Raw genomic sequence first — 23,562 nt, 5'->3', positions numbered from 1 at the left:
AATTTTATTTCTCGTTCTTAATTTTATTTTCGTTTATTAAAATTAATTTCAATTTTCCTTAATTTCATTTAGGAAATTTAGATTAATTTTTATAAAAATACTTTATTTAATTTATTGCTTTATATTTATGCTAATTGATTATTATTGCATTTAGTGAAAGTTTGCTTATGTTGTCATCACCAAAAAGGGGGAATATTGTTGACCCTAAAGTTTTGATGATGACAAAGCAAACTCCTGACAATTGGTTAAGTTATGTTGCATAATAGGTTCCGAGATCCTTAGAGGGATAATGCTAAGTTAAGGAGATCCTGAGTTGGATAAACTAAGCAACGTGGAATATAAGCAAGTAATTGACCCATGTCAGACACTACATTGAAGAAATAATCATTAAGCAAGGCGAGATCCTTAGGCGAGTTCCTAAGGCGAGATCCTCATATATTATGTGGATCCTCGATGTTCCAGAGAAGGAACAAATTGGGAAGTTTTCGAGTGAAGCTTCTAAAGGTGCAACATGAAGACTACAACATATGAGTTTATGTTTAGGATTTATGTAAGTATTTAATATTGTTTATACGTAATTTGGAACGAAAGGAACCTAAGTATTTTGGTACGTTTTAAATGAAATATGTTAACTGTAATTATAAAAGAGTTTTAACTTGGAAAATCTTTTTAATAAATAAAATGAATTTAATTAATAAATGAAACATAGGATTCTGATTTATTATCCTTGTTTCTCAAGTAAAAGATTTTCCATGTTCCTTGAAACTCTCCCCACGTATTTCTGTTTAACGTACATTTAGTGTTTTGATTTGGTCTCCCTTGTTTCTCTCCAACTATGCCCATGTTACTGAGCAGTAACTGTTAGTGGGTAGTTGAGGAGAACATGGGTACCCAACCCTAAGTAAAACTCTCCTATAAAAGGAGAAGAGTTTTGGCTTTTCAAAACACAACTGATTTCTACAAAATCTATCTTAAAGAGCTTAAACGTTTTAAAAGAGTCAGTTGGCAAAATAGAGTGTTCCTTGAGTTCCTTATTATTATAAGCTTTATTACGTACTAGAGTTTTATATCAAATTGTATTTTGGGTTTAAGGATTGAGTGATCCTTGAGTGACTTAGAGTTAAGTCAAAGAGAGAAAGAGCGACTAAGAGTTTAGTCAAAGAGAGAAACAGTGACTTAGAGTTAAGTCAAAGAGAAAAGGAGCGACTTAGAGTTAAGTCAGAGAGAGAAAGAGTAGCACAGTAATCGAAGGGGATTGCTGTGGGGAACTCGTGTTCGAGAGGAACTCGAGTTAAAGAGTGTATTTGTAATAGAGTTATTGCATTAATACAAAAGAGTATTGAGGTTCTTCTTGATTAGGGTCAAGAAGGTTCCTCCGTTTTATATCTTTCTTCGCTCATTGTTCTCAGTCTCTTTATTGTTTAAATTCCGCAAGAAACTTACTCAAGTTCCCAAGAAACAATTCACCCCCCCTCTTGTCAAGTGTTTCTACTGAACTATCACATAGTTTCATGTGTGTGGTGAGAGTTGACTTTTTGATGTTCTTAATTAATTTGATTAAATATTCAATTGCCATGTTTCATTCTCTATGTATATAGGTTTCTGTTTTGGTTGATCTAAAACAGTTGAATAGTTTTGGTAATTCACTAATTCTGGTTGTCTTCGAATAATTGGTTGTTCAATTTCAAGTGGAGTTAAATCTTAATTAATTGTATAATTTTATATGGAGTCAATAAATAATACGAAGTAAATTATTACTCCATAAGTCCATGTATATTGTTCATCACGGGATATGTATGCATGTGGCGCATATTTTAAATTCAAAGGCATATATACACTACAACATACTTCCTCCATTCTTTTTTAAATGACACAATTGTACTTTTGACACTATTCATATAATATACTTTGACCATCAATTGTGATTTATACTTAACAAAAAATATAGTCATGTGGGGTCTTGTTATAATCGTCTCATCCTATAGATTTATCATTTATAATATCAAACTTTTATAATTTTTAACCATTGATAATAAAAGGTATTAATGGTTGAAATATTGCATTGGCAAACGTGACAAAAAAATTGTGTCATTTAATAAAGAATGGAGGAAGTATAAGATCAAAGAGGGCGAAAAATATCGCCCTCTTTGATGTAAATCTCGCCCTTTTAGGCTACCAGGGCGATTTTTAAATCGCCCTCCCATCGCCCTGTTAGGCTCGTTGTATTAGCTTAGCAGGGCAAGAAAAAAAATTTGCCCTCTTTGATTTTAAAAAATATACCTTAACCAATTTAATTAGTGAGAGATTGGATTGAGAAATTAAGCAGAAATAATATAATGCTTAAAAAAGTTAGATTATCTTAGACGTTTTAGATAGACACCAAATAGCACGAGAGTTGTTTATACTTCATCCATTCCTTAAATATTGCACATTTTGCTTTCCAACATATTTTTTTGACTCTTAATATCTCGAATAGAGATAATCTTTTGCAAGAACTTTTAGAGTGGCTTTCGAACACTTGTATTATTATTTCAATAATATCATGTGGATCGATGCTACTATTGCTGATGTTACTTGTGGTCCTTGCGGAAGAAGATCTCCATGATCTTCTCCATCAATTTTTATTATTATTATGAGTATTTATTTTACTAGCTAGTGATACACTTCAGTGTTACCTAAATTTGGAAAAGCAAAAATAATGTTAAGAAATATCTACGTTCTTTTTTCCAGGTGAAGTACAAAGATAAATGAATTGGTTGTTTATGAGTGGTGTTATATTGTACGTGGAGTATAAACTGTTTCGCGCAATAGGAAATTAGGAACCATCGTTATAGCCTTATAGAGTTATAGGACTCAATGGCTAATGTTTGTGACCTAGACAAGCTCGTAACCTTCTAAGTAATATAGGTTATGTTAGATAATAGACGTTTTAGAGTATGGAGTCTTAGTTATTCAGAGTAGTACGTAGAATTCAGAATTTACAAGTTTAATATATAATATGTGCATCTATACCTAGTATTTAAAAAACAAACCCACAATTAATTAGATGACATGTGTCACCACATTTGATTAGATGACACGTGTCATCCATTCTTTCTTACCTCAATTAGGTTTTTTATTTTTTATTTTCTTTTTTGTTTGATATATTATGCAACTCCAACCACCTCTTTCACTTCATCTTCCTCATATAACATCAATTCACCAATCTATTAATTCTACATCTTCCACTTCATCTTCCCGATTAACACTCAATATTAATACACTATTTAATTTATATATATTCTTTTAACCTTCAAAATTTACCTCTATTTAAATCATATATTTTCTTTAAAATCACAAGCTCAATAAAATTAGTACTTAAAAAGATACACTAAATAACCACTAGACAACCGCCCGTTCTTTGAACGGGCTCAAAAGCTAGTTCCATTTAAAGACCATCCGGTCATTCGACAATAAGAAATTCAAGTTGTTCAAACTTACTCCGTATAAGGTAATTAATTAATCAATTTTATCAACTTCAGGATAAAATAGTAATGTAATTAACTAATTAACCACTACTAGATCCAGTAAAGAGTAAGTCAAGTAAAAGTTAATTTTCGTATGATGGAGTATGTATAATATAATACTTCGTATTATTGGACTTGTTTTAAAGTTTTTTTTTTTTTTTTTTTGATAGGAACTTGTTTTAAAGTTTTTTGAAAATATCAATTTAGTGAAGTGGAGTATAATTTTGCTTTTTGATAATTAGAGATAACTATCAAAATCCGTACTAGACTACCAACAAATATAAAACGAAAGTGAAAAGATAAAAATAAAAACAAAAAGGAGTAGTAAATAATTGATAATGAAACAAAATATCTTCCACGTCAAATTGTCAATCACTTGTAAACCCGTAATTAATTTGTCATGCAATTGACTTCTTTGTCGTAGATCAAGAGGAGATAAAAGAGGAAACAGATAAAACAACAAGAAAAGACAAAACCCATGGGATGAAACATTCGTCAAACTCTGCTAAACAAAATAATTGCATATATAGATTTTTCAAACAAATTTTGAACAATTAGATTCGTCAAACCTATGCAATTCTCCCTAATAAACAAGTATATTTGTGCTAATCCAAATTAAAGGAGTATTGCATCGCAAACACATAGTTATGTCGTTTTGACTTTTACGTACTCCATTCATTATGGTATTGAACAGTTTATTAGAATGACACATTGCATGTGAATCTCTAAAGAATCTCATTGGGTAGGAGAGAAAAAAAATTAAGAAAATATAGGTACGTGTTTAATATTGTTAAATTAGAAAATAAATGGACCACTTGCATATTTAATTGGGATGAAAATGGAATTACAATCGTAATATAAAGATAAAAAGGAAATAATTATTGAACAAGTAAAAATAGATTTTAAAAGAGACTAATAAAAAATTCATCTCAATACAGAAATGGGACTAATTAATAAACAAAAACGAAGGGAGTATGTCAACACATCACTTCGACAACCAATATTAATAATTATTAGTAAAATTATAAAAAAAAAAACATGATATCTTTATTATATTGAGACAAACCAATAACATTTTACATAATATTTTATTATTATTTATGTGTAGAAAAATATAGTCAAAGTAAGTTACGTAAATATTGCCAAAAGTCAAAATGATGCAACTGTTTAAAATGGAGTACTCGTAGAAGTAAAGGGAGTACATGTCAATTTTTGTATACACAACACGTTACATCACTATACGTTTATATGTGTATTGTCTATATTACGCCGTAATAATGAAAATGTATAAAAAAATAGCTAGTAATTGAGACACCTATGACAAGTGATAAGCACTAGTGCACTACTATGCCAAATTTGAGCTACTTACATTGTAAATATATCATTTGGGTTACTATTAAGCCATTTATGGGTTTATAAACGCTTTAAGAAACGTCAAAACCTTAAATGTCGATAACTTAATATTTATACGAAGTATTACATGTCACATCACGAAAAAACGAGAATTTTTTTAAGGAGTAGTAGCTTATTACAGAGTACTTACACTCCGTATGAGTTACGTACATTCAGTGGCGCATCCATGATTTTGAAACAAGCTAGACACTCTTAAAAGAAATAAAAACTACAATGTTTTTTTAAAAAAGATACAATGAAAATGACAATTTGCGGAGTATTAAGAGCATCTCCAATAGTAAGCTAATTTGACAATTAGTTTGTTGTGCCACATAAGTTTTCAAGCTATTTTGTTATCTAGCTAATTTGAGCTCTAATGGCTAGCAACTAGCATGTTGTTTAAATTTGTCCCACTTGTCCACTTGTCAATTAATTATTTGGCAATTTTGTGAGCTAGTTGTCAAATAAGCTAATTTGCTTGGCCAAGCTATTTTGTTATTTTCACTCCAATGGTCTAGCTATTAGCTTGAAACTTTTATAAATTTCAAGCTAGTCCCTAGCTATAACCATTGGAGATGCTCTAATTACAATGTTTACATAAAATTTACCAATTTCACCGTTCACCGTTATTTTATAAATTCTATGACTTTAAAGATTATACAAGATAAATGTATACGGAGTACTCTGTGTTATACAAGCAAATAACAAAAAACATTAAAAATATACGAAGCGAGCATTAAAAATCAGATGAGATTATGACGTGCCACCCCGAAAAAAAAGGGAAAAAAAACTGGAATTTTAAATACTCGGAGAATTTAATATAAGCTTTTTATATTTAATCTGCAACAAATAAACATAAAAACAAGATACTGAAGTGGTTAGTGAGGAAATTTAGTTATAATAATGTTCCCTTTGGGTTAGAGGAAGTCCAAAAACATGCCATGCATGTATTGGCAAATACATGCCAACCCAAAAAAAAAAGATAAATGTAATTGTGAAATAATTTTGGGGGGAAATAGATAACGGAATAGTGAAATTGTAAAACGGGATGGTGACGTGGCATTGATGAGTTGGCAATCATTAAACCCCTAGCTGAGTCTTCTTTCTTACTGAGTGTTGGGTTCCAATTGCTAGACTCACCATTTTCGAACATCACCAATTGGAAGAACTCCATTTTCGAACACCACTGTAATTCATACAAAAAAATAAAATCAAACCCATTTTTTTCTTCTTCTTCTTCTCCTCTTTTTCTTCCATATTCGAACACCATTTGTTTCGAACACCACGTTTGTGATATTATTTGGGGGTTGCTCTCAATTTCGCAAAAAATGGAGGGCATTGGTGACGAAATTGGTTACGAAATTGGTGAAGGTAGTCGCGAGGTTGAAGTAGAAGAGGAAGAAGAAGACTTCATATGGAGGTATGAACCACAATCCTCCTCCGACGAAGAGGTATGAATCTAGATCTGTTCTATAAATTATCCAATTGATTTTTCATGGAAATGGCACTCATATGTTTCTGGAAATGGCATTCAACATCAAATGGCACTCCAATATTTGATGTTTTATGGATTTTGTAGCAATCATGTGTTAGGGATTGGTTATTTTGTAGCAATCTGATTGTTTTTCGTTATTTGAAATTTATTGCGATTGGTTAATGTGTTGATTGGTATTAATCTATTGGTTTGTTGGTATGAATTTATTGATTTACTGAATTTGTTGATTGTTGAATTAATCATTAAAATGAATGATTGAATGCATTAATTAATCATTAAAATTAATACAGAATGAACTTGGAAATGATGCTAATTAATGATGTAAGATTATAAATTTGATGGTAATTAATAATAATGTAAGATTTCCAAAAAGATTTCCAAAAAGATTATAAAGGATGATTTTTTTTGAGCATTATATTGGTGTGTGTTCTGGTTTGGAATTGGTTGGTTGAGATTGGTAATTGTGATGGGGGTTGGCTTTAATGTAATTGTAGGAGGGTGAGGATTGTTTCACAACCCCAAAAAAGCGAATGGTAGTAACTGCCTACGGGGAAGAGGAGGAAGTTCTTGAATTGAAGGTTAGTATGGTGTTTCCTTGTTGGGAGGAGATTGAAGAACAGTTTAGGGGGTATGCCAAACAAAAGGGTTTTGGTATTGCTCGTCGTTGTGGTACGGTGAAATCTGTGGTTGGTTCTGATAAAGAGAAAGGAATCGGGAAAGAGAAGCGTAATTGTTTGTGGACTTGTGAGTGCTATGGTGTGCCGGAAAGAAGGCGTAAGGCATCCGATTCACTCCATGAAGTAATTGGGAGTGGGGTACGCAAGTCTAAGAAATGTCAATGTCCCGTACATGTATTTGCAAGTGTAAATAAGTTAGGAGAGTGGGTGATACGTAGAGCAGTAATGGTTCATGAAAATCATCACCCCACCCCTAGTAAGTCTAGGATTATTCCTTATAACCGGAAGAAGTTTTTAAGGGAAAACCCTCATGTGTTGAGACAAGCGAATGTATGTTCGCAATCTGGTATGTCTGTAGCTCAAACTTATAACTTAATGGCGGTGCAACGGAATGGTAGAGGTAGAATGCCTTTCCTACGGAAGGATCTTAATGAAGTGGTTGCGAAGGTGAGGAAGGCAAGGACAAGTGGTGGTGATGCGAGGGCAATGTTTGACTATTTTAAGAAGATGAAAGCGGATAATTCTGAATTTTTTCACGTGTACCGGCAAGATGCAAAAGGGATGTTGCAGGATGTTTTATGGGTTGATGCTCGTAGTAGAGCTGCTTATGAGGAGTTTGGTGATGTTGTCTGCTTTGATAGTACGTACTTGACCAATAAATATAAAATGCCGTTTGCGAACTTTGTTGGTGTGAATCATCATGGTCAGAGCATATTACTTGGATGTGCGCTTGTTTCGCATGAAAATAGTGACACTTTTGAGTGGATTTTCGGCAATTGGTTAGAATGTATGGCTGGTAAAGCCCCAATTGGGATATTGACTGATCAAGATCCCGCGATGAGGAGGGCTTTGAGAACAACCATGAGCAATACATGTCATAGGTGGTGCATATGGCACATTCTTCAGAAGTTTAGTAGGAAGCTTGGAACGCATGTAGAGTACCCCGATTTAAAGGTAGACTTGGAGCGCGCAATATATGATAGTCTAACATGTGATGAGTTTGAATTAAATTGGGCAACAGTGATGGAGAGGTACCAGGTTGATGATGATTGGCTTGAAGGTACATTCTCCGTCTCTGTGAATTATATATTTAATTTGAAAAAAATAATCTAAACTGATGCGTGCACACCACCACTGATCTGTGCACACACCACCACTGATCTTTGCACACCCCTAATCAGTGCACCTGATCAGTGCACCTGATCAGTGTACCTAATCAGTGTACCTGATCAGTGCACCTGATCAGTGTTCTTTGATCAGTGTACCTGATCAGTGCACCTGATCAGTGTTCTTTGATCAGTGTTCTTTGATCAGTGCACCTGATCAGTGCACCTGATCAGTGTACCTGATCAGTGTACCTGATCAGTGTACCTGATCAGTGCACCTGATCAGTGTTCTTTGATCAGTGCACCTGATCTGTGCACCTGATCAGTGCACCTGGTCAGTGCACCTGATCAGTGCACCTGGTCAGTGCACCTGATTAGTGTACCTGATCAGTGCCCCTGCCACATGTTCCTGATCAGTGCTTTGATCAGTCTACCTGATCAGTGATCCTGATCTGTGCAACTGATTTGTTACCTGAGTTGTTGGTGAAATTCATCTTATCAGGGTTGTATGCGGAAAGGAACATGTGGGTTCCTGCGTATGTGAAGCATTTATTTTGGGCTGGCATGAAGACGACCCAACGAGTTGAAAGTATAAACAGCTTTTTTGATCAATTTGTACACAAGCATACTCATTTGTATGAGTTTGTTGAGGCTTATTGTGAAGCAATGGAGGCAAGGGCAAATGAAGAAAGTATGGCCGATACGAGCACTGCGAGAAATATAAGGCAAATTGTCACCTGTTTCCCAGCTGAGGAACTTTTCCAGAAATTATACACGGACGCCAAATTTCATGAGGTCCAAAGAGAGTGTAGTAGGGTACTGTACGTGCGGTGTTTGAGCAAGAAAATGTTGGATGAGTCTGTTGAAGAGTACGAGCTTGAGGATAGGGTTTGGATAAAGCCTAAACACGCAAGGAAGGAGATTGTTACGAAGCATAAGACGAAGTTTGTTGCAACGTATAATTACGTTACCAAGGAAGCATCTTGTGATTGTAAGCACTTTGAATGTCACGGTATAATGTGTAGGCATATGATATTGGTTTATGACTTGAATAACCAGACTGAAATTCCTGGCAAGTATATACTTCGTCGTTGGCGGAAAGATGTTGAAAGGAAGCATACGAAGGTCAGGGTGATGTACCACGACCCATTGAAGACAGAAGTTGTGTGTAGGTAAGAATTTTTTATTAAAACAATTATTATTTTATTAAAGCTGACATACCTCATAATGTGTACATGTTCTCACTGTGTATCTGTTGTTCACATATAATGTTTAATATTGACAGGTACGATAAGCTAATGGTGTTGTTTGAGCCTTTACTTTCAAGGGCAGCTACCTACAAAGAGTCGATGGATGTTGTTGTTGAAATACCTCACTTGTTGGCAATGCGTTTGGATGAGAAGATTGCAATGCTTGACAGGCAAAGGCAAAATGAGGATGTTGTAGTTGGTACCCCGTCATCTGTGTGTTTGGAGAAAGGTGGTACGGAATTGACCCCCTCATCCGTAGGCCAGTTACAACCTATTGGGGTACGACGTACGATGGTGTTTGATTCCCCACAAACGAATGAACATGAAGGAAGTTGTGCTGGTGGTGGTGGTGTATCGGGAAGCGTTGGAGGTTTATCTGGAAGCTTTGCTCGGGGTTTATCAGGAAGCTTCAATGATAGAATAGATGCAATGGATGCAATTGCAGCTGGTTTAACAGGTGGCTTTGGTGGCAGTCCTAGCTTTGAAAGCATAGATGTGGGCCTAGATGGGGTCCAAGAAAATGGCAATGAGGTTTTTCCTTTGTTAGATCCTCCAATACCTCCAAGACCGGCCCATAGGACTACTAGTTACCGGTATAGGTCATGTACCGAGCGTCTGAAGCGGCCAATTACCCAAGAACAACTAATGAACAGAGAGACTCCAACTCCTGGCTCAACCAATGATGTTGGTCCTTCTTCTCCTTGTCCTCCATGTCCTCCATGTCCTCCTCCATGTCCTCCTCCTCCATGTCCCCCTCCTTGTCCTCCATGTCCTCCTCCAGCTCAACCAAAGGCTGCACCGAGGAAGGCAGCGGCACCGAGGAAGACAACGGCGCCAAGGAAGCCTGCGGCACCCAGGAAGCCTGCAGCAGCACCCAGGAAGCCAGCAGCACCCAGGAAGCCACGGAAGAGCAAGAAGGTTGACGAGCAACAAATACCTGTAACACACAGGTGTCCCGTTATAACTGCTTCACTTAAAAATTAACCACACATATATTAAACCATAAAACATACCGTCGCTAGAGAATTAAACGAGATGTTTTTCAGAACCTTGCCGTACTTGGTGCCTATGATGTAGTTGGAGTCTCTGGGTTCCAATACCCTTAACTTTGAACCAAGAAAAACAACAGTCAGATATTACAAACCAACAACATAGATGGGAAAGAAAAATAAAGTTAACCCGACAATACTTACGGCAAAATCAGGAGTCAGCAATACCCTTTCACTCTTTCCAACGAACTCCTTCACCCTCCACACCTTAGTGTACAGAAAGGACGCCATCCGAACATACCCGGAACTCACACATTGGCTCGCCATCAATGTGTGGTAACAATCCCTTTGATCAGCCACCCCACCATCACAGCTAATCATCTCTGGTCCCGGGCTACATACAATTCATTTGCAATTTAGAGCCACATTCAAAAAATATAAATAAACGTAAACGATTTATTTAAATATTCATACCAGGTGGGGATGTTCCTTGATGACCGCCAAGATCGGATGAATACAAGGACACGGTTTGCAAACGCTGTAATTCTCTGTGGATTCGTAGACAACTCATACACAGCAGAAGACAACGCAGGCTTAGTCACTCTCTTGGGCCCAGTCCCGGGAGTAATTGCTGGCTCGTTCTCTTTTTCTTTCTCTTTTCCTTTATCTACAATTGTCACTTGCTCAACATTTGTCACTGGCTCAACTTTCTGGTGGAACGGCGGCTGCGGTGGAGCGGCTGCGGCGTCTGATTTCTTTGATGATCCAGTTGTAGAGTCTAGCATCTCCTCAGACGAAAGTTGATTAGCTAGCTTCACACACGAAGCTGCCACCATTCCAACCTTCCCAACAGGACCTTCCTCGACCTGAACAGGTGCCGCAGCAGTCGAGAGACCGTTCGAAACAGCAGCTGAAACACCGCCACCCCCACCACCAATGTTATAGTGGAACGAACCAGAATCCCCTGCTGAGTAACCCCCACCAGCAATGTACTTTCCACCTGAACCTCCTGAACCTCCTGATCCTCCTGATCCTCCTGAATTCTTTCCACTTGCAAATGCATCAAAGGCGATCGGTGCTCGAGCAGCAGCATCGTGAGGAGCGTTCTCAAACCCAGGAGGACCTAGACCTAGACCTACACTTACATCATCACCACCCCCTCTTCCCATACCCCCAAGAAAACCATAAGGCCCTCTTCCAATTCCCATACCACCCCCTCTTCCAATTCCCATACCACCAGCCCCTCTTCCCATTCCCATACTCGTACCAACACCGTAATCACCTCTGCCAATAAACCGCCTAGTGCCCCCAAACCCACTAGTGCCAACCAACCCACCACGAGGCCCAACCCAACCACTGCCAGCAAACCCCCCAGTGCCAACCAAACTACCACCCCACCCACTGCCATCACCACCAACACCCATACCACTACCGCTAGCTAACCATTCCCTCTCGGACACAGCATTCACAATCATACGCTCCAACTCGGGTTTGAACAACTCAAGTACCTGCACAAACCAAACATGGTGCACCAAAACAACTCAACTCAACTCAACATCCAAAACAATCATACGCTCGGGTTTGTACTTAAATTACACTAACCCTAACCAACAATAACACAAAAACTCAATCTAAATTCAATCAAACAAGTTTCTTGATTTGCACATAAATTACCTGATGCGCCAGTTCTTGTACAGCGGCACTATCTCTACTTAGATTTCCTAAGAGGGAAACACCAGCGTTTCCCCCTGCATTGCCAACATCTGCCCTGCTAGGATCAGTTTCCGTGCCCTTGCCGGTCAACGGCTCATCCATAATTTCAATCCGCCTGTCAACTTCCTTGTTTGTCAGGCCACTAACACTGTTTCTCACTTCACCATCATAAACCACCTTCTTTGACTGCAAATACATAAGTACCTCGTTAATTACAACGTAACTAAATATTTTTCAATCAAACATCAAGTAATTTTGTATTACCTTGGATCTACCATAGTCATATCCTTTTCTCTTGTCTCTCTTGATTGCTTTTTTCACTTCCAGGTTCCCCCAAACCTTCAACCTAGGTAAAGGTTCTACATCAACGGGGGTTCCCGCCAAGCGATCAAGGTAAAAAATCTGCAAATTTAGTCAAACAAGTATTAGAACTAGATTTGCAGTTATATAAAATCAAATAAATAAATTAAAATGTGACACAAATCTTACCATTAAGGCCACAACACAGCCACCGCATCCACGAGCATAACCATCATCGTAAAAACTCTTCAAAAACACTTCCACACGTTCCATCAGCCTATTATAAGTCCACGTGCACCAATCGTACTCCTCTGCCACACCACCCAACGAAACCACAACCATCAATTTGTGTGACAGGTTGGTGCACATGGCTGTAGGGCAAAGTAAGTGGCCCACTACCACAGCCAAGAACGCATTCCTAAATGCTAGCTTCTCACCAGGGGTACTTAGAGGTATAACCTCCCCCGCTGAATCTTTCTCCCCCTCCACAACTTTGGCTACCTTCGCCAACAACACCATATCCTTCGAAGGATCAGCAACTCCAGTACCGTACATCTTAAATAGCTCAATGGCAGGACGTACCATTTGCTGATCCTTCCAATCAATTGCCACAGGTGCAGGAACATCCTTCGTTCCCATTGGCAGCCCAAAAATACTCTGAACATGTTGCGGGGTAAACCGGAACACATTCCCATCCCCAAACTCTACATGCCCCTCAGCATCTACCCTGGTCATCAACCAGTAACAGAACCTCCTGTCCAACTTCCCCAACTTCATTTCCAACAACCCCGAGAAACCCATTTTCTCTACTTCTTCCCGTCTTGAATCATCCAGTTTCTTGATTAACTTGACGAACGACTCGACCCGGCAAATAATTTTAGGGGCCTGATTAAGAAATATTTTAAAAATAATACATACACTTTTATAAATTATATAACTTTTATAATACATTACTAAAGAAATTCTAATACTCAAATGTTAAATCTAACATAAATAACACAATGTACCTTTTCACAAGTTCGTAAATGCGTCAAGACAACACGATTACGTGCCTTGACAATCTCCCCGGCACTCTTGCTCTTTTTCTTCGAAACCTGAAAATATATTACGCAAACCTGTTAAAGCTCTTATTTAACATAATACTAAATTTATTAAAATTTATATTTTATTGCAAATAATACTTATTTAATTTAAAACAATAATTTAGTATTACTTAAAATACTAAAATTTACCTTCTTCGAGGCCTTTTTTGAGGCCTTCTTCGAGGCCTTCTTCGAGGACTTCTTCCTCTTTCTCTTTCTTGGCTCTTCCTCCTCCTCCGAAGAAGATGAAGACGAGGAATCACCTTCTGACCCTTCCGTGGATGACGCAGAAGATGAAGCAGAGCACTCCTCAGAGGAGGACTCCTCGGAGGAGGACTCCTCTTCACTACTTTCCTCCTCGCTGCATTGTACGCCATCTAGATCTTCACTTGCCTCCTGGTACACCAGCTTCTGCCTCTTTTTCTTCCTACTACCACTTGCACTAGGTTTCACAACATGCTTCTTCGGAGGGGTTCTCCCAGCTTTCTTTGAACCACCCCCTTTCTTCGTCATCTTTAAATTCCCCATACTAACTTCTACACAAAATTAAACCAGGAATGTCAAACTACACAACTAATACCAGGACACTCAAACTAGACAAACTCGATCAACATCGATTAACATTCAACTACCAACAAACAACTGACAAACAAGAAGCGGGGGTTCCCTAACACTTTCACAACAACGGCAACAACCCTTACAAGCTTGTTGCAAATACCATGCATTCAATCACATCAACATACTCCTCTTTTTATAGAACCGGCTTCCAACTACCCAAACACCAATCAAAAAACAAGACAAAAAGGCAACATTTGCAAATACCATACATCGATACATCACAACTGAGACCCATCCACCACCACCACCACCACCACCACCACCTACACCTCCACCATCACAACAAGGCATGCCACCACCTTATTCTAAAAAAATCAATCAGAGTTTCATTATAAACAAAGTTATGACCAATTTCTATTTCGATGAATTGCAAATACCAATACCAAATTATTGGCAAAAAAACCTAACACTATTTCCCATTTAACCAACAAATTGAAACTACTTCAACCATTTAAACAGAATTATAAAACCAACTCAAGCAATTAATTAAATCGTATCACATTTATCATCTTTATCATCTTTATCAGGAATGATGCAAGCACTTTATCACATTCAATTTATCATCTTTATCAGGATTAATGCACAAGCAATTCACAAATCAACAAAAATCCATTCTCACCAAAATAGGGTAAATTAGTGCGAATTAATACAATTTATGCAAACATTTGCTCAAGTGGTGTTAAAATTTATGCAAACATTATGCGAAAATCATATCAAGCCCAAATCTATAAACAATTGACAATAATTTCAAATATATAAACAAAAACCCTAATTAATTTCAAATTAGGTTTTACCTCGAAAATTTGGGGCTTTTTCACGAACAGAAATTCGATCAAATTTTTAGTGATTCTTGCGCGAAATTCTGTCACTAGAACTTGAATGCTTCCTCCGAGAACAAACGCACCTTGATTGAGTGATTGTTTTTTGAAATTCAATTTCGTTTTTTGGGTTTTCAGAAATCGCGCAAGGAGAGAGAGAGAAGTTGGAAGATGATTCAAGTGAGGAGTGAGTGAGGATGACAAGTTGGCCGTTACGGAGTCCACGTAGCCAAACGGGATTGCTTGCTCAGCATTTTCAAATTGTGCGCGAAAGTACCAATATGCCCCTGGCATGTATTTGCAAATACATGCATGGCTGATATTTTGACGCCCTCCTTTGGGTTATGGGTTCAACTCTTAGAATGAACAAATTTTTGTTTTTTATTCTTTTTTAAATACTCGACTAAAATAAATTTTCAATTAAAAAACTGATTAGATAAATGTCTACCCAACTTACACCGTACATCCGCCCCTGCATACATTATAAATATACCAGTTGGGTTACAATTAACCCGTTTAAGATTTTAAAAACGCGTTAAGAAATATCAACACTTAAAATCTCCATAACTTATACTGTTATACAGTATATTTATATTATATGTCACGTTCATCGGTTCATGGAAGAACTAGTAATTTTTCACGGAGGAATAGCTCATTACGAGTACTACGAATACGATTCTCCCATAGCCCCAAAGATTAATTGAGTGGACATAGTTGACAACAAATCAAAAATAACCCACTGATTTAGCTGTATCCTAACTGCTGACAGCTGTTTCACCCCCCAATTCAAACCCTCTTTTCGAGAGACAGTAGCCATGAGAGAGAAAACGAAAAGAAAAAAAAACCGACACTGGTTGGCATGCGGCTGCTCGACCACGCAATTGGGAAAAAAACTTGTACCTAAAAACCGAAACGGAAACAAACAAAAAAGAAACGGATAAGGTGCAATTATGTCTTTCCCGTTTTTACATAATTTGCCCTTCACGTTTTCTCTTTTACTTTTATGATTCAACACGCGCCGTGGTAGACTACACAATTTGGTGGATTTATTAAGGGTGAGATTGGAATTCCAGGTTACGAAGTGGATAAAAACCTTTCCACCCTGTCTATTTTCCACATATCCCTATCTACTGGCTTTTTGTTCCGAATCCCCATATTTATTATCGTACGGCAACCAGTAAAATAATCTGTCAATTCATTAAAGTTCTTCTCCACCTGCCACGTTGTATCATGTTGTTTGTCCATGTCACCCCCATTTCAATGCTTCATTTATTTAATTTTGTTGGTTTGGAGATCACGTCGGCATGGTTTTTACAGAGTCCGGATTGCTCCATGAAAGACCCGTTAATTAAACGGATTGGCCAAGTCGGATTTTGGGTTGTGAACTTGTGGTTTTGGGGTTTGAATTCGTTTTATTTATTTAATTATGACGAGGTTGATCAAACTTGATCGGGTTTTGATCAAATATATGATGCTTGAAGTGTGTTAGAACTTAGAAGTAATACATGGTTTTGTTAGACTTGAACTAAAAATTAATCGGTTAAACTTTTATGAGGTCAATTTGTAACAAGTCTTGCGACTCTAGCTAGTCCCTGAAGCATAAAAACGGTAGCTAGATCACACATGGATAACAAAATATGTCCTACACACAGTTTCAGAATATTTAAATGACTAAATTGTACCTATATATGACACTCCGTACAAAAAAAGAAGTAATAATATCCTTTTAGATCTTCTTAAATATGATAGATATCACATTATTATTTCCTAAGATATTTGTTAAAACATCTCACTTAATTTGTAACATTTAAGTTCCAAACTACATACTCGTTCATTTGTTTACTAGTACATGCAAAATTTATTAATTTTGACCTCATTAGTACTAATTAGTACTATAAACTAAAAGTTGTACTTCGTATTAGTTTAAATATTTTTTGATTGATCTCAATATTATTTTCTGAAGGAAATAAGATCAAAGATGTTTCAGCAAGATTGCTGTTTTCATTTCTTGTTTAGCAAGGCACAAAATTTGTGCTGCTCATTCTCTCGCGGCTGCGCTCCTCATACATCCCATATATATATATGGCTAACTACATTCCCTAGGAAGATTCTAACCTAGGAAAGCAAACCAATACAAAAAGGACAGCACATACTACAAGACAACCAATAGAAGGCTGCCATACACAACCATACAGCTCACATAGTACACATACCATTACCATGTGACACTATTTTCTACACCCCCTCCTCAAGTTGGAGCTGGGGATCAGAAACAAGACCCAACTTGGAAGAGAGAAAATTGTGTTGCTGCTGAGTGAGCGACTTAGTCATTATGTCTGCAAGTTGCAAGCTTGATTCAACATGTGCTGTGTCTAGAAAACCTTCTTGCACATGATCTCTCACATAGTGACAGTCAATGTTGAGGTGTTTTGTCCTCTCATGAAAGATGGGATTTTGAGCCAAATGCTCAGCTGACTTGTTGTCACAATGAAGGATGATCGGTTTTGGGACTGTCATGTTGACAGATTTTAAAATGTCATCAACCCACACTAGTTCACTTGTAGTGTGAGACATACTTCTATACTCTGCCTCAGTGGAAGACTTGGATACTGTTTTCTGCTTCTTTGTTTTCCAAGAGATGAGGCATTTTCCAAGGAAAATGCAGTAGCCAGTGAGTGATCTTGCACTGAAAGCACAACTACCCCAGTCTGCATCTGAGTATCCTTTCACAACCAATTCTGACTTTTTTGGATAGAACAGTCCCCAATGAACTGTACCCTTAAGGTATCGTACAACATGTAAAGCAGCTTGGAGATGAGGTTTTCTAGGACATTGCATAAATTGAGAGAGCTGTTGAACTGAAAAGGAAATGTCAGGTCTGGTGATATTTAAGTACAACAACCTCCCAATTATTCTTCTGTAAGTCTCTGGGTTAGCCAAGACTTCTCCACTGTCAATAGACAATTTCATTCCCTTGGGAAAAGGAAACTTTGCTACTTTGCAATTCTCCACACTACTATCCTTCAAAATGTCAATGATGTACTTCCTTTGATTCAAAAAATTTCCTTGATCATTCCTGTCAATTTCAATTCCAAGAAAGAAACTCAGTTCCCCTAAGTCTTTAATAGTGAATTCATCATCTAAGCTTTTCTTCAATTGATCTATTGCTTCCAAATCATTTCCAGTGATAAGCAAATCATCTACATATGCTAGAATGATTGCTTGTTTTCCATTCTCTTCTTTTATGAAAAGAGAATAATCTTTCTTTGACTGCTTGTATCCTAACTTCATTAGGAAATTCTTCAAGGCTGAGTTCCAAGCCCTAGATGCTTGTTTTAGACCATAAATGCTTCTTATTAGTCTACAAACTTCTCCTGTTTTCCCTTTCTTGTATCCCGTAGGGGGCTTCATGTAAATTTCTTCCTCAATGTAACCATGCAGAAAAGCATTGTTCACATCCAGATGTTGCAGCTTCCAATCCTTGATAGTTGCAAGAGCTATCAAGATCCTTACAGTGCTAAATTTAGCTGTAGGAGAGAAAGTATCTTTGTAATCTTTCCCTTTTATCTGCTTGTCACCCCTTGCTACTATTCTTGCCTTGAGTCTTACTATTTTCCTATCCCTGTCACATTTCACTTTGTACACCCACTTGGAATCAATGGCTTTCTTTCCTTCTGGAAGGGTTACCATCTTCCAAGTTCCATTCTTCTCCATTGCTTGGAATTCCTCTTCCATTGCAGCTTCCCATCCTGGATCACCTTGAGCTTGCTCATATCTTTCTGGTTCTTTTATGCCCATCACTTTCCCTATGCAAGCCATGAAATCAGCAGAGTGATTCTTCATTTCTTTCATTGTTTGGACTGTGAATGAAGTGGACTGGTCTGATTGGGTTTCAACACCAGGAATCTTGTACACAAAATCTTTGTACTTGTTTGGAACAGTTCTTGGTCTTTCTGATCTTCTAGTTTCAAGAGGTTGTTCTGTTGGGATGATGACTTGAGTGTTCTCTTCTGAACTTACTTCTAAAGTTGGTGAATTCTCACCAGTTTCAGAAACTTGAGGAGAGCTTTCAATTGGAGTTTGTCCTGTTCCATTCAGGTTAAGAGAATCAAAATTCCCTATGCTTTCACCATTGCTTCCATCATCAAAAAAATCATTTTCTTCTATTTCATCAGACACCAAGAGAGGGAAAATTCCATGTTGTTGTGAGGTTTGTAACACAGGCTGTTTTGGATTGAGGAAAGGAAAGATGTCTTCTTTGAACACCACATCTCTACACATGTACATTTTTCTTTTCTGCAAGTCAAACAACTTGTATCCTTTCTGACCATAGGGGTACCCTAGTAACACTGATCTGATTCCCTTTTCCTCAAACTTGTCAGTTTTCCTCAATGTGGGGGAGCCATAACACAAACACCCAATTATTCTAAGATGTTCATATTCTGGCTTTCTCTTGTTTAATCTTTCAAAAGGAGTTTTCCATCCAAGAACTGAACTAGGTAAAAGGTTTATCAAATAGGTTGCTGAGAGAATACATTCTCCCCAGAAGTACTTGGGTAGACCTGCATGAAGTCTAATTGCTCTTGCAGTCTCTAAGAGGAATCTGTGTTTCCTCTCCACTCTACCATTCTGTTGAGGAACTCCTGCTATGCTTCTCTGATGCAAAATCCCCTTTTCTGCAAGCATCTTTCCACATTCTGACTGAAGAATTTCAGTACCATTATCACTTCTCAGTGTTTTCACCTTGGTATCATATTGAGTTTCAACAGAACAGAAGAAGTTGCAAAGAATGCTTCTTACCTGTTCCTTGTTAGATAATAGTTGAGTCCATGTGGCTCTACTAAAATCATCTACTATGGTTAGAAAATATCTAGCACCTGTGATGTTTTTGACCTTATAAGGCCCCCACAAATCAACATGAATTAGCTCAAAAATACTATTAGCAATTGAACTGCTTGGCTTAAAAGGCAATCTGTGGTGTTTTGCCACACAACAAGTGTCACAAAAATACTCATTTAGGTTCTTACAATGACAAATACTCAAATGCTTCATCTTTGACAAAGAAACATGACCCAACCTAGCATGTAACACACTCAAGTTCTGTTTCATATTCCTAACTGCATTATTGCTACCACTAATACTACTAATATTGCTATTCTTCTCTTCTGCTTTTCCAAAATCCAGCTTATAGAGACCTTCTTCACCTCTTCCTTCAGCAATTACATCTTTACTGATAGGGTCCTGTATTACACACCCATTTTTGTCAAAAATCACCAAGCAAAGATCATCTTCTATCAGTTTGCTTACTGACATCAAGTTATGTTTGAAATCAGGCAAAAATAACACATTTTTCAGCATCATTTTGGGGCTCAAACTTACTGAACCCATTTCTTTTACAGTTTTGATTTGACCATCAGGAAGTCCCACTTTCACATGAAATCTAAGGGGTTTGATTTCAACAAGTAAATCTCTATTTCCCACCATATGATCAGAAGCACCTGAATCTATTATCCAAGTTCCTGGATCAAAAACTTGAAAATAATGTCCTACATTTGAAGCAAGGAGATTACCTGCAAAGTTTGCTAAATGTTGTTTCTCACTGAGTGCCTTCATCACTTCCTGCACCAGAGTAGAGATAAGGTTTGGATCTGACTTTGCTCCACTTGTTTCACCATGCTCATTGCTTTTCTCAAGTGGTGTGTCACCTGCAAAGTCATTCCCTTGCTTGTTCACATTTGCTGATGTCTTGTGTGTTATCTTTCCCTTCCCAGGGTTCTTAAACCAGTCTGGATAACCCACAAGCTGGAAGCATTCTTCTTTAGTATGCCCTTTCATTGTGCAGTGATCACACTTTTTCTTCATTTTGGCTTCTTTTGATTCTCTTTTCTGCCAGGTGTTCACATATTGCTTCTTCACACTCATTGCACTCATCTCATTGTTGCTACTCATGTTACCAGTGATTTCCTTTTGTTTCTCTTGCTGCTGAACAAGGTGGAAAGCCCTATTCACAGGAGGCAAAGGTTCCATAGCAAGAATGCTTCCCCTGATGTTCTCAAAACCCTCATTGAGAGCCATTAGAAACTGTATCAGTTTGTTCAGAGATTCTGCATCTGCCAATTTTTTCATCATGTTACAAGTGCATTTACTCATTGCTCCACATGTGCACTCAGGCATACCTTCAATAGAAGATATATGATCCCATAAATTCTTCAGCTTGCAGTAAAAATTCCCAACAGCCTGATTTTCTTGCTTCAAATCACTCAACTCTTTCTTCAGCTGATACAAGAGGGGGGCATTTGTTTGACCATACCTTTCCTTGACTTCGTCCCACAAATCCTTGGAAGTTTCAAGGTATATGAGACTCTCTGCAAGGTTTGTTGTCATTGAAGCCAAAATCCATCCTCTCACAGCATTATCATTTCTGTACCATTTACCAAAATCTGCATGCCCCTGATTTGGCTTCTTGATCTTTCCATCAATATATCCAAGCTTGTTCCTTGAGCCAAGTGCCATCCTAATGCTCCTGGTCCAGTTGAGATAATTTTCACCATTAAAAATGATGATTCCAAGCTGCTGGTTAGAACTGCTATGGTCTGAGTTGGCTAAATAATAAGGATCTGCATATGCATTCCCATTTTGATTTCCACTACTATCTCCATCATCTGGCATCTTGCTTCCTTAAAGATTGAAACTTTCAAAAGAAAATACAATTTTGTTTGAGTTTAGAGCGTTTCCTGCTCTGATACCATGAAGGAAATAAGATCAAAGATGTTTCAGCAAGATTGCTGTTTTCATTTCTTGTTTAGCAAGGCACAAAATTTGTGCTGCTCATTCTCTCGCGGCTGCGCTCCTCATACATCCCATATATATATATGGCTAACTACATTCCCTAGGAAGATTCTAACCTAGGAAAGCAAACCAATACAAAAAGGACAACACATACTACAAGACAACCAATAGAAGGCTGCCATACACAACCATACAGCTCACATAGTACACATACCATTACCATGTGACACTATTTTCTACATTTTCATAATATCAACCCTCTTTAGATTTTTTTTAATAATGGTCAAAGATGATATTTAAACAGTGCAAAAAAGTCACAAATCTATCATAAGCATTAACTATTTTTTTTTTTCAAAGTATGATCGAATTTGAAGATACTTACTAATTTAAATTATAAAGTACTCTTGATCGAACGAACAATAAAAGGTGTTAGGTGTGACGAGAATTGACATTCGAATTGAGAAATTAGGATAAACTCGAACTCTAAATCGATTTACCTGAATGACAACAAACGACTCTCCACATTTCGTGCTATACGATGGTTACTCTTAGACGTTTGATTTTACTACTCAAGTAAAAATGGTTAATTTATTGAGAAAATTGTTTCCATAAATACGTAATTTGGTTGACCTATGCGCAAGGAATAGATGAAAGTGGTAGCCCAAGAAAATGGAATTTTAATTAGATAGGAATAATGAAAAAAAGATAAAGATAAGAAGATAGTAGTCAAAAACGGTGGGGTGGGGGTAGTGCAGATCAGTGCAGTGAGGCCTATCCATTTGTCACACAAATAAGTGCTGCTAATTGCTATGCAATAAATAAAAGCTTCAGAAATTGACCAAAATTAGGCCAACACCACCATGTTGCATGTAAACTGCAGCAATCACAGGGTCATCAAAAATACTTCATGGAATGCCAACTTATAGGGAGATTTTTGATTTTGGTCCCACTTCAAATACTATAATGTTTAGATTTTTATAGTTTATGGTTTGTGTTTTTTTTTTTTGTTTTTTTATCTGATATGGTCTAATGTTTTCGATCTGAATTAGTAAATAATAAGAATAAGATGAAGAGAACATTGTGTTATCTTAATTTGGTCTGATTTGAATGTTTATTGTGAATGCATTTTGGTTTTTCTTGGTTTTGTCCGGTTTACTTTTAACAAAAATAAGCATTAAACAATACTCCATCCGTATTTTTTTAAGAGATACACTTGCCTTTTCCGGCCGTATTTATTTAAGAGATACACTTGCTATTTTTGGTAACTTAGCAACCCCACTATCTAATTAAATAATTTATTTACACCCCACCCCCACTCTCCATCCCCTAAAATGACATGGTCCCCACTTATTTTACTTATTAAAATATCTACCCAACCCCACTTGTTTTATTACTTTATTTCATTCAATTCTTTTTCTTAATACCAGTGTCTGACTAAGTGTATCTCTTAAATAAATACGGAGGGAGTAAGATAAGGTGAAGAGAATAATGTTTTATTCATCTTGGACTGACTACTCATTCTCATTTCCTCGGATTCTTTTTTAACTGTACTATGAAGTACTCCGGTGTATCGTAATCTATAAAGATCTATTTTGCTCATATAATTTTTCTCATATAAGATCTAAACATTATTTTTCTTAAGAATAATATATGAAAAATAATATATGAAAAATAATAAGTTTAAGAAAAATAAAGGTTATTCAAGTATAATCTTGAAATAAAATAAGATCTAATAAGTTCAGTAAATTAATAATTAAAACCAGGGGACATCAACAAATCACCCCAAGAAGAAAATATTTGATCAATGCAAAAAAGTTTATTCCATTC

At 37.0% G+C, this 23,562-nt stretch overlaps 4 protein-coding genes across 4 annotated transcripts; all 4 read right to left on the bottom strand.

The window, feature by feature from the left end:
* Window positions 1-10,402: 10,402 nt before the first annotated feature.
* On the bottom strand, window positions 10,403-11,706 carry LOC130461170 (uncharacterized). The gene is made up of 3 exons (XM_056829148.1): window positions 10,890-11,706; window positions 10,620-10,809; window positions 10,403-10,532 (listed from the first exon to the last, which is right to left on the bottom strand). Exons 1-3 carry the CDS (start codon window positions 11,672-11,674, stop codon window positions 10,422-10,424), a joined length of 1,086 nt encoding a protein of 361 aa, XP_056685126.1. The 5' UTR covers window positions 11,675-11,706; the 3' UTR covers window positions 10,403-10,421.
* LOC130459116 (uncharacterized) lies at window positions 11,694-14,419 on the bottom strand. The gene is made up of 8 exons (XM_056829328.1): window positions 14,254-14,419; window positions 13,661-14,046; window positions 13,436-13,522; window positions 12,618-13,313; window positions 12,393-12,530; window positions 12,090-12,314; window positions 11,765-11,923; window positions 11,694-11,714 (listed from the first exon to the last, which is right to left on the bottom strand). Exons 1-8 carry the CDS (start codon window positions 14,417-14,419, stop codon window positions 11,694-11,696), a joined length of 1,878 nt encoding a protein of 625 aa, XP_056685306.1.
* Window positions 14,420-20,057: 5,638 nt separating this feature from the next.
* Window positions 20,058-20,839, bottom strand: LOC130461190 (uncharacterized). Its single transcript, XM_056829181.1, has 2 exons — window positions 20,517-20,839; window positions 20,058-20,187 (listed from the first exon to the last, which is right to left on the bottom strand). The coding sequence occupies exons 1-2, from the start codon at window positions 20,806-20,808 to the stop codon at window positions 20,174-20,176; spliced, it is 306 nt and encodes a 101-aa protein (XP_056685159.1). The 5' UTR covers window positions 20,809-20,839; the 3' UTR covers window positions 20,058-20,173.
* Window positions 20,840-20,891: 52 nt separating this feature from the next.
* On the bottom strand, window positions 20,892-21,615 carry LOC130461299 (uncharacterized). Its single transcript, XM_056829327.1, has 2 exons — window positions 21,006-21,615; window positions 20,892-20,947 (listed from the first exon to the last, which is right to left on the bottom strand). Exons 1-2 carry the CDS (start codon window positions 21,613-21,615, stop codon window positions 20,892-20,894), a joined length of 666 nt encoding a protein of 221 aa, XP_056685305.1.
* Window positions 21,616-23,562: the final 1,947 nt, after the last annotated feature.

The sequence above is a fragment of the Spinacia oleracea genome, chromosome 5 (genome assembly GCF_020520425.1).
Source record: "Spinacia oleracea cultivar Varoflay chromosome 5, BTI_SOV_V1, whole genome shotgun sequence".
Lineage (NCBI taxonomy): Eukaryota > Viridiplantae > Streptophyta > Magnoliopsida > Caryophyllales > Amaranthaceae > Spinacia > Spinacia oleracea.
The sequence above is the reverse complement of the archived record's forward strand: the minus strand, read 5'-3'. Positions and strand labels throughout refer to the sequence as shown.